The 12,461-nt window shown below is 36.2% G+C and overlaps 1 protein-coding gene across 1 annotated transcript in view; it reads left to right on the top strand.

Moving 5' to 3' along the window:
* LOC136139039 (leucine-rich repeat-containing protein 37B-like) overlaps window positions 1-12,461 on the top strand; it is a 33,040-nt gene that overhangs the window by 3,484 nt on the left and 17,095 nt on the right. Inside the window, 4 exon segments of the mRNA XM_065897962.1 lie at window positions 873-944; window positions 7,580-7,651; window positions 10,911-10,982; window positions 11,610-11,690. Coding sequence (XP_065754034.1) covers window positions 873-944; window positions 7,580-7,651; window positions 10,911-10,982; window positions 11,610-11,690 — 297 coding nt within the window.

Raw genomic sequence — 12,461 nt, forward strand, 5'->3', positions numbered from 1 at the left:
AGATGGGCAGACAGGTATCCGTTTTGACTTATTTCTGACTCCCGTGAAAAATGTGCATATAAACTGAATAGTTCCATTGTTGCTGAGGGAAGAGGACAAAGCTAAAGATTCAGTCATCCACTGAGTTAGTGGTTCAAACTGAACCTCAGGCATTTAACAGCTTCTTTTAAACACGTCTGATTCATGGATACATTCTCACTGTTTAAAAAAAGAAATGTCACAGAAGTATATCGGATAAAATGTGAAAATTGCACCCCACCTTCCCTACCACCAATAAGGTAACTCCTGTTACTGTTTTGATGTGTGTCCTTCCTTCCGATCTCTTTCCTTTGCATTTTGTTCCCCTAATGAGGTAATAACTTTACTCCTTGTTCAGTGACTTGTGCTTTTCCCTACGCAATATGTTTAAGAGATATTTTCGTATTAGTCCCTCTAATTTCTAATTGCCTGTATCCTTCTAACACCTGGAGAGATTCTGAGGGCACTGAGCCAAAGCTTTGGTGTTGCCTGCCATAGGATTTCTCAATATTTATTTCCTGATATTGATAAATGTTTGCCATTTTTCTCATTGATTTGTAGGAGTCATTTTAGACACATAAGTGATTTTGGAAAAAAAGTAATTGGCATTATGTATCCAAGAATTTGGACAGACAGGAAGTTCAGGTTCTGAGGGGATGCCTCATTGTTTGTGCCAGTGGCCTCACAGCATGTTTTTATTACTTGTGCACACTGGGAAGCTGGGCAGCTGTGGGAATTGAAAAGCTGGTCTTTTCTGCATTTGAATATTCCCTACATGGTGGCCTTGATTCTTTTCCTTATTCTCTACATTCTTTTCCTACCTATTCAAGCATATGAACTGTGTTTCTTCACAGAAATTTCCAAGGAAACTCTATTTCTTACCTTGATGAAAGTATATGGAAGGCATACCGCTGGGCTGAGAAGCTGTGAGTATACTCTTCCCAAATGTGAATACAAAAAGCTAACTGCATTGTAAGATCCTTCTTGGTCCAGAATTTTGAGGTCAATACCTGTGAGCAAAGGTACTTCCCCTTCCATATCCCAAAGCAACCTAATGATTGAAATTCTGTGTTTATATAAAAAATTAAATTTGGCAGGACCTCTTGAAAATCAGTAAGAGACAATTTAAACTTATTTTCCATTATACAAGTAATACATGACTGTATTCTCAATATATAACAGTGAAATAAGAGGTATAGTGAAAACCCTCCTTTTGCCCTAATCCCGCACCCACTACTTTGAGTTTAGTATTAATCCTTCCAGATCTTTTCCATACGTTTGAGTACATACATATTTACAGATAGCAAAAGAGGTTTGTGTGTTTTTCTTATCATTTTTTACATAATTAACATCCTGAAATTTGATTCCTTCATTTCATGATATGTCTTAGATTTCTTTCCTTCCCAGTACATAGAGGGTTACCCCATTCCTTTAAACTCCTGCATAGTATTCCATAGTATGAATGTGTTACAGTTTAATAATGCCCCTATTGAAGGATGTTTAGATTATGACCAGTTTTCTTATTACTTGCATTGCTGCAATGAATATCCTTGCACGTGCATTTTTGTGAGCCTGGTCGTTTATTTCTATAGAATAGTTATCTAGAAATGGGATTGTTGGGGTGAAGACTATTTAGATATAAAATTTTATTTGCCCTCAAAAAAGTTGTGCCAGCTTACCCTGCAGTCACCATGCTGTGATGACATTCATTTCCCCACACCCTTCCACCACTGGAGATTCTCACTTTTTTTTTTTTTTTTTGCTAATCTGACAGATGAATAAAAGGGGTCCCGTCTGAATTTGAATTTTCTTATTATTTGTGAAATTAAATATGTTTATATGTTTACTGAACATTTGTATTTTATCCTTGAATTGTCTGTCCTTTGCCCATTTTTCTGTTACTATTTTTTTATTGATTTGTAGAAAAAGTCAGTTTAGATACGTAAGTTATTTTGGAAAACAAACATTCCAAGTAATTTTCATGACAGTCTGTGGTCATATCCTTAGTTCAACTTGAATAGACGTCATAAATGACTTCTGAATTAATAATAAAAGACATAACAGTCAATCTAAAAACTGGTATTATGACCACCCTTAAAGAGATGCCCCCTTAGTCTGATATCTTATTGGAAATGAAAAAAATGCTAGAACCAAGCCCTTTTTTTAATTTACAGATTTCCTAAACACTATATGTAGTTTATATTTCCCGTGATAGTACCTAACTTGGAGATTTTATTTCCCAATCTTGTAAGAAAAATGAAAGTCATTTGGCACAAGAAATAGATAACTTAATTTCCTCTGGGAGTGCAGGGGGGTGGTAGACTGAGGGACAGAGGTAAGAGAAAAAGTTTGAATTGTGTGCTACATATTTTTGGAATTTTGAGATGTGAATATATATTACATAATTTTTAAAAGATAAATTCAAATTAAAAATTAATTTCTGAAAAGCATGTGTTTCAGAGATGATATACTCACTATAACATGAGTCTGGTATGGTTTGAAGATTTCTAAGTCAGCTTGAGGTTTATACCTTATAAGCAGAGGTTCCTAACTTGAGGTCAGTGGTTCCCCAAAGCAGAATTTCTTAACCTCCCTCCTGCTTCCCCGTGTATAACTCTTTGGCAAGCTGCAGAAGCTTATGTTCTTGGGATAATGTTTTAAAATGTATAGTAAGTCAAAATATATAGAAAAACAAAGGAAACCAATATTTCAGAATATTTTTAAAATTAGTGAAATAGTAATAAATATGCTTCTCTTAATGCTTTAAATAACAAGATATAGTGGTAGGTCTAATAAATATTATAACTCCAGGGTAGTGATGAGAATAAATGATATTTCGAGGTATCTGCAGCATATACGTGATATGAAGTGACCTGTGATTTCTATTGGGGACCAAATTAACTATACTGCTGATCTACTGTGGTTCGTTGCCTACATTCATAATGGAAGGAAGTGCTGGTTTTAGTTAGAGATTTGTGAAAACTGAGATGTACTTTTATTTCCCATCCAAGTTTGGCACTCTGCATTCAGTCCTCTTTATTCACAGACCTCTGCCCTAAAAGGATGATCCACAAGTCGAAATTGCATGCACACTTTTGCGTGTGTTCAAGAAAGTGCAGTTTTTTAGGGAAAAACACCATTGCTTTTATGAAATTCTCAAAGGATTCTTGCCTCAAAAGATTGAGTCACAAATGTAGGGGAGAAAAAAGACATTTCTTTTCCTGTAATTATCCTCCTGAGTGACAATAAATAGATAATTTGTTTTAAATAAAAGTATCTGATAGTTGATAATTTGTCACTTTCTGAATTCATTCAATAAATATTTTTCGAGTATGTACTATATGCCACGAACTGTTTTACATGCTAGGGTTACAGGCCCAAGAATGAAACAGCCCAAGTATCCCAGTTCTCAGGGGGTTTACAAATAAATAGAAATCAGTATATAAGTGTAATAAATAGATAGATCTAATTTCAAGCATTGCTAAGTACTTTGGAGAGAAAGAAAGCAGGGGAAGGAGAGTAAATCAGTTCCAGAAAGGCCTATTGTTTGCATTATATATATAGTTAAATCAGTGAAACAAACAAACCCTGAGCCCTCTCAATTTCCTAGAAGTTTCAGAGGTGGAGAGAAGGATAATTGTCAATAATACAGAATCAAGAATGAATGTGAAATTCAGAAGATTGCCTTAGACCTGAACCCTGGTCAGAAGTTAGACATGGATCTTTCTTAAATGTTAACTTCATGCCTGGTTTTGATATATTCATGGTGTGAGAAAGTTTTAGATCTGGCTTTAACTCTGATTCCCCATAGTTTAAAATTTTTTTCTTCAGTCAAAATGTATATTTGAAGTTCTACAGATTAATGTATTTTATTTCAGTTATTCAGTTATTGCTTATTGGAAGCCCCTTTTTGGGTAATTTTCTGGTGACTGACTCATTCTCAGTCTAAACTTTACTTCTAGGCTGAATTTACCGTTGTTATTTTAAAAATTTCTACCATCCTGTCATCCAAACAACTTCACAGAAAGAAACCCTATTAATTTGAAATACATACTGTTTGGTTACGCCCTGTCCTACCATGATATTCAAACTCCAACCAGTCTGATATGGGCATCAGCCAATCAGAGAAGACAGTGCCATAAAGAGTTGAGGATCGGCCCCATCTCTTTGCAGTACTTACTGAATCCTTGTCAACTTTCAAAGTTATAATTAGTATATATGAGTTCCACTTTTGTGCAGCTTTTTTTCATATACCATCATTTCCTGTAACGTTTGTATATCATTTATGGTATATACATACAGTTTTGTTACGCGATATGGGGAGGTAGAGTTTTCTCCTACCTTTGATGGTATGAAAAGGGTTACCATACACGTCATTGGACATATTGATTTGGTTTTTTTCTTTTTGAATCATTTCCATGGAAATATGAAACCACGACTTAGAGGTGAGAAAACAATCAATCTTAGCACCATCTGTTGACCATTCCCCCTAACATGTATTCTGACAATCACTGCGATTCCTCCTAAAATGGTGAATTTCAAATTGAGGTCAGGGTCTTTCAATCATGCTCAGGGCTCCAAGAGTTCTTTGTGGGAATTGAAGTCTTTTGTGTTTTTGTTTTAGTGATCTTTTAAAAATGTGTGTGACTATATTCTCTGTAATATGAACCACCTTAATAACTGAGTTGCAGAGCTTCCAGGTAGTAATATTTTAATTCACATAAGCTATGAGTAAAGAATTAATTTATGAGCTGGAATTAAGCTATGAGATGGAATTAATATAAATATGTGACCAAGAGACACTGTGAGTGAAAAGCAGAACGTTTTAAATGCAGAATTCAGTGGAAATAGTTTCACAAGGCAACATAGCCTGTGTTCAGATCCCCAAGGCTCCTGAAGGATGTACCACTCTTAATATCACCTGCAAGGAAGGGAATTCTTCCAGGCAAGAGAACCTACCTTTGACATCTTATAGAGTTTCTTCCGTACTGGCTCTCTCTCTACCATTCCCTCACTCCACTCTTGGGATACAGGCTATGTGCCTTCCTGCTTACCAGATATAAGAAACTGGTGCAAAACACCACCCCCTCCTCACCGCAGCATGTTCCTAGTCTTTAGTGTGAGACCAGCGGAAGCAAAGTGCTTGACATTCCTCGGGCAGACCAAGGGGTCAGGCTTGACTGTGAATCCTTCCTGCTCCCTTCGTCCTGCATTCTTGAGAAGTCATTGGCTAGATCTCTCAGTTTCCTAATTTATTCTTTAACTGTCATTTCTGCTGCTCATATACTGAGTTTTCTTTAATTCTTGCGAACACTTTTCATTCGTATATTCCTGAGTTGATTAATGGAGGCACTATCTGCTTACATCTGTCTGAGGGTAATAATTGTGCTGTTCTATGGTTCTCTTGTGCTTCGTTAGCTCTGATTCATTGGCTCTAAGCTCTTTTGTTTGTTTTCTGTCCTTAATGGAGTTGGCTTTGTCACATTGTTTGGTCATTCCTGAGTGTAATTCATCTTTGTAGTTGAGATTCTACTGGTTTGTTTCCTAGCTTTAGGGGAGAAGTGAAACGAGCTGTTGGGGGTTATTACTCCCAATGGGTTCCCCTGAGAATAAGGCAGAGGTGGAAGGTGCCTTCTGGTGGCTAGCAGGGTTCTGGGACCTTGCCCCCTTGCTAACACCAATTGCTCCTGCCTAGAGGAAGACACCTTTTGCTTCCTGGATCAAGGAGGGAAGATGTGGGGTTGATGTGTGCTGTAGGCTGCTCCTACCACACTATTCCAACTGATCACCCTGTAGGTAGCTCCGGGCCGTTTCTGGTAGGGGGGCATTTGTGGAGCTGCTCCCACATATTGAGCTAAGGTTGTGAATTTTATGTTATATCTTTTGTATCATTCTTAGCGATTTTGGTGGAAGTTTAAGGGGTGGAGACCTGACATGTTTCGACCTGACATGTTTCAACCTGCCAGCTTGAAATAGCACAACTTCTTAGGAAACAATTTTGTATCCCTAATACATCCTAGACAAACTCAGACAAATATGTATCAGGATACAAATACAAGAATGTTCAAAGCAGTACTGTTTTTAATAAATAAAAACTAGAAAAATCTCAGTCTACACCAACAGTTGAATGAATAAAGTGTGGTATAATCATACTTAGAAGTCATACACTTCATCAGAAACATAACGCAAGAAGCCACATAAGTAATCTTAAGTTTTCTGATAGCCACTTACAAATAAAGGTAAAATGAAACAGATGAAGTAAATGTTAATATCTTTTACTTAACCCTTATATCCAAAATATTATCATTTTAACATGTACTCATTTTATACATGATTAATAATATATTCTATGTTGTTTCCATACTAAGTACTTAAAAATATCCAAAGTAATATCATATCTACATGTCTCAGTATAAAAATTAATGAGAGAATCTACATTTCTTTCCCATACTAACTCTTTGAAATCACAATTTGGTTTCTAAATTTTATTACAAATACTTGATTGGTATTTATATTTCATAAAATTTACACTCGAAAAAGTAATATCACATATGCAAATTGTTGCTAACATAAACATTTTCCAATAATTACATTGAGTATCAGTTTTTTTAATTTTAGAATAATTAAAGTTAATTAAATTAAAAATTGAACTCCTTAGTCACATTAGCCACTTTCAGATACTCAGAAGCCTCATGTAGTTGGACATGCAACACTACATACTACAGGCAAAAATGAACTAATTTTACAAAATAATGTTGAATGAAAGAAGCAATGTGGCAAATAATACATATAATATGATTCCACTTATATAAAGTTCAAGAACAAGCAAGACTTAACTGTGTTGTTTATGGCTGATAGAGAAAAGGCAAAACTACATTTAAAAAGCAAGGAAATTATTCTTAAAGTCAGGATAGTGGCTACCTCTAGGAAGTCAGAGAGAGGGTTGTGACTGGAAAAGGGCACACGGGGGGCTTCTGGGATGCTGGCAGGATTCTTTCTTGACATGAATGGTGTTAACGTGGGGATCTGTTTTGTAATTATTAAACAGTTGAACAGTTGTTCAATTGAATTATTGAACAGTTATGTATATTTTATGCACATATTAGTTTTCAAAAAATTTTAATGGGGGAAAAAGTCAGATGGCTTCATTTGCCCTGATACAGTTCTGTGTGGGACTTCCCATTAAGGTTTGGGGAAAGAGAGGAGGGAAGGGCAGCTCTGCAACGTTGGTGCCACCCAGAGCTGGGTTCTAACAGAGACTTCGTGATCTAGACAGTAGGCATTAACTATATGATTTGGTGGGAAGAGTGGGTGGTGTGTGTGTGTGTGTGCGCGCGCAGGCACACATGCGTGATGGAGAGAGATGGACACAAAGGAGGATGTGAAAAGAAGGTATAAATGAAAACAGAGCAGAAATCACCATCCCTAAATTAAATAAGAATTAGCTTGTTTAGGTGGCACCATTACCCAGCTTTCCTTCCCATATAGGAGTTAGTCCTATGTAATATATAGTTGTAGTTATTTTGCATTTTGATCCAGAAATAACCTTTTCATTTTTCAGAAATCTCAGTGAAAATTATTTGACTGAATTACATAAAGACTCATTTGAAGGCTTGCTATCCCTCCGATATTTGTAAGTTAATCATATTTATTTATGAGTTCTTATCTATAAAGTAGATTATCTATAAAGTAATTAAGGGGTTCAAGTTAGATAATCTCTTCAATTTCTTCTAGCAATAAACTTCTACAGCTCTGTAAGTCTGTGTAGGGCCCCAGCCCATCACTAGCCCTAAATATCTCCGATTCGTTTTTAATTTTTTAATTATATAGGCAAGGTATAGATAGAAAAATACCCTTTAGTTGTAGAGGAAAAGTGGTAATGAGGTCTGAGCAATTATAGACTCCCATATAAACATTGTTATATAAGTGTTCATATACTCTCCATCTGTATTTATATTTTGTTTATGACCTATGGATCAAATGTGGCCCACAGTCCGTTTTTATACAGCCCATAAGTCAAAAGTGATTTTGAAAGGGCTGTAAATGAGAAAAAAAAGAAACGAAGAAAAATAAGTGACAGAGACTGTATGTGGCCTGCAAAGCCTAAAATGTTTACTTATCTGGCCTTTACAGCAAAGGTTTGAAAAAGTTGGATAGTGACATGAGAGGAATTAAAATTAACCTCAAATTGTCACCTACAGGACAAGAAAACATAGATCCCTTACATTCGTATGAATGCCATTAACTCATAACTTTGATAATTTAATCTAATTTGAATTAACATTTAACTATTAAATATTTATGCAGATGAATTATAGAAACAGTACTGTCAAGGGACTTCCCTGGTGGTCCAGTGGTTAAGACTTTGCCTTCCAATGCAGGGGGTGCAGGTTCTATCCCTGATCAGGGAGCTAAGATCCCACATGCCTCATGGCCACAAAACCAAAACATAAAAAAAAAGAAGCAATATTGTAACAAATTCAATAAAGACTTTTAAAATGGTCCACATCAAAAAAAAAAAATCTTAAAAAAAGAATGTGTATTGTTAAGAACATATTAAGTTACCAAAAGAACAAGCTGTTGTTGAGGATTTCAATGCAGGAATTGTGATGCCAATATTAAGAATGTTTAAGATGATGGTTAAGTGGTATATTTAGAAATGTTTACAGTAAATCAGCATATCAATAATGCCCCTAACAAAAATCTCTCCAGCCTTTTGTTTTCTTGTTTTTTGTTTGTTTGTTTTGGTTTTTGGGCCACACCACAGGACTTGTGAGATCTTAGTTCCTGGACTAGGGATTGAGCCCAGGTCCCCAGCAGTGGAAGCGCCGAGTCCTAACCCCTGGACAGCCAGGGAATTCCCTCTCCAGCTTCTTTATCAAAGAGGAAATGCTTGCCTAGTGTTTCTTTTTATTTAGGGATAAGGAGATAACAGTGTTTTTTGCTATAAAAGCTCAGTTTTTGTCCTTTGTCCATGGCATCCAAAGCTGTGTATGTCATTAATCCTTAAGCCAATTAATGATCCTCTTTAGCAAATAGATTCTTCTTGCAAATATAAAAGGCTTAAGGGAAGTGGGTATAAAGAGCCTCACATGACCCTAAAAATAGTTCTTTTAATTATCAAAGCTTCCAAGCCTCAAGGGACAATCACTTTTATATTAATCTCTTCTCTGCCATCTGGGCTCCAAACCTTACAAACACAGTTTGAAGAAAAACAAATAAGATAAATGCTCAGTGGACTAGGCCCTTCATTACTTGTACTATGAAATACTTTATAATCTGATTATTTCACGTTAGCATAAGAATTCTCATTCTTAAAAAAAAATGCCAATCAATAATAAAGCGGAAAAAGAATATGCTAATAAGCACTATGCCTAGTGTTGTAAACACGACGACGGGTAAGACAGGTTTCCTTCTAGCAGCTCATGATCTCACAGGGAAAATAAACATATAAGCTCAAACCATAATGACAAAGTGCTGTGGAGGCACCATGAAGTAATAAAACTACATTTCTTTTAAAACAGTCATTTCCTCCTTCTATCCACTCTCCAGCTATATTTTGATTTTATAAATATTTGAGTTTGCTTTATGTCCACGCGTTGGCTTTAAACATGATAGACGACGCACATAAGCAGTATCTAGTCCATACTTTGAAGGAGTTTATACTCAGAGGAAATGGGTTGCAAAAATAGCTATATTTAAAGAAAGAAATGAATATGGGCAATGAGAGCTATAAGTTGGTATTGGAGCACAAAAGAGGGAAAGAAGACTTCAAATTGGATCAGGGAAGATGTTACTAGAGCAATGCTGTTGAAATGGGACCTCGAAGGGCCATTGGGTATCACTGACAGACATCTTGGGAAGAGTAATCTTGCAGAAGGAGAGTGGGAGAAAGGCAAAGCACAGGAAAAATACTCTGAGTACCTGTAGAGTACAAGTGGGAAGAGTAGGAGAGTAGAGCCAGATCATCTAGGGCTTTGGAGGCCAAGCCAAGGATAATATGCCAAGCTACCATGGTACCACAGCAGGGCTTTAGGGCAAGCTTTAGCCTGCAACAGAACCAACCACTGGGAGGGCTTGTGAAAACACAAGCTCCACCTCCATAGTTACTGATTCAAGAGGTCCCCAGTAGGGCTGAGTATTTGTATCTTCAATAAGTTCACAAGTGATGCTGGTATTTGAGAACAACTTCAGGAGAGTTAATCTGGGGATCGCATGGAGGATGGCTTAGAAACGGAGAGCGAAGAGATGGAAACACCAGTCAGAAGACAGTTATTTCACCCATCCAGGTGAAATGAGAGACTAAGCTGGAATCAATGGAAATAAGACAGTCAGCTATAGTCAAGAGTAGGTATTTTCAAATAAAAGTCAATATGATAGAAAGTGTAATACTGAATTAAAGTTACATATTAATGAGAGGAGTAACTTCCTTTCAAGTTGTGTGAAAGGGTATCTTTTATTTCTTCTGGTAATGAATTGGCCTAGAAAAATAGAACTATACTGGGAAGTGTGTAAATATAAGAATATTCCTTTGAATATTAGAAATTATAATGATATATAGAGATAAAAACTTTGAGCTCGTAATCTGGAATTTGATGTGACCACAAAAGGTGGAATCTAATCAATGCTTCTGCTCTCAGGAAAGATTACCTCCAAAATCTATCAAGATCTATAGTTGTATATTTAATTTATGAAGACCCTGAAGGTGAGACTCTTAAGAGAGGTGAAGGCAGGGTTAGGGGCTCTGGAAGGTTCAAATAATAATTCCTAAGGTTTGGAGTTTATACCAAAGCTTCTTATTTATTATTATCATGCTAAACTCTACTAATTATTCCTACTAATTAGATATCTAATAGCTAACTGAGGCAATATTTTCCTTTTCCTTTTTCTAGAGATTTATCCTGCAATAAAATACAGTCTATCGAAAGACGTACATTTGAACCACTACCTTTTTTGCAGTTTATGTAAGTTACAACTATAACTTCATTATATTTGGAATTTTTATAAAGCTTAATTTTCTATAAAATTAGTTACTCATTTTGAAATGTGATTAAAATTACTACTAAAATTTTGTAGCAAATCCTTTTTGTGTCCAGCAAAGCTTAGTGTGAGAGTTATTAAACGGATCAGAGTGAATCATTGTAGAGCAGTGTTTCTCAACCATGGTGATTTTGCACGCAGGTGACATTTGGTAGTGTCTGGAGACATTTTTGCTTGTCAGAACTGTATATGCTCCTGGCATCTAGTGGACAGAGGCCACAGATGCTACTAAACATCCAACAGTGTACAGGAGAGCCTCCCACAGCAAAGAATTATCCAGCCCAAAATGTCAATAGTGCTGCCTTTCTAGAGAAATAAAGATCACTTAACACAAGTGTTTAATGAGCATTAACTATTTTGTTTCTAATGCACCACATATAAAATCGTGAAAGTATAAATCATAATATCTTCCACAGTGAGATTTCATTAGTGTGTGGGGGGAATAGTGATGTTATGTTTCATCATATGTAAATTAGATTTATTGCCAAACGATAACTGTTCTGAAAGAATATATATTTTTCTTCTTCTTTGGCTTGTGTCTTTTCTTGTAGAAATCTTGGTTGCAATTCACTCACAGAACTGAGCTTTGGAACGTTTCAGGCCTGGCATGGAATGCACTTTCTACACACGTTGTAAGTGAAATAGAAGATGAATACATGTAAAAAACTGTGTGTAAAAACATCATGCAGTTATTGGTTACCTGGGTGCAAGCCCAGTTTGAATTCTGGAAAGTATGTCTTGAGAGCCATTTTTTTTTTTTCAAATGAGGAAACTAAGGTACAAAGAGGCCAGGAGACTTGTTTAACTCATATATATGAAACGCTCTGCTTTCCATAGTACTGATCTTTGGCATGGGCAATAAAAGGCACCCAGCAAAAACGCTCAAATTAGCATTGTCATGGAATCCCACTGATGCCTCTCCACTATGCGAGTGGTCCATGAAGTTCCGCTTTTGAATTTAACTTTGATTCCTGCTCATGTGCAAAGTTCCTAACTGCTTAAAATGTATGCAACACAGAGCTGCAAAGAACTAAGTTTAGCACCCAATTCTTCAGGGAGCAACAGGTGTGGGTGCTTCCCCAACCATTATTAGCTCTTTTTAATGGTAAAGCAGAAAGAATTCCTGAACACCCACCACAGGGCTCTCCCCAGCCACCCAGAACATTATTTTTCAAAAAGCATGTATCTCTGAAGTGAATTATCTGTTGTCAATAGGAACCTTTTCGGTATGGAAAAAGACGTTGTTTGTGTTCAGCTGTAGTGTGAAAAATATAAGGAAAATACATTGTTGTAGCCTAATTCAATATACTTTCTTTGCTGACTGTTCTTCAATAAGAAGTGTGGGTTTTACACCCCTTCAGCTCAAAAATTCTGTGATTTCTCATGACACAAGGAAATGACAG

Source organism: Phocoena phocoena, chromosome 19, assembly GCF_963924675.1.
Source record: "Phocoena phocoena chromosome 19, mPhoPho1.1, whole genome shotgun sequence".
NCBI classification, from domain to species: Eukaryota; Metazoa; Chordata; class Mammalia; order Artiodactyla; family Phocoenidae; genus Phocoena; species Phocoena phocoena.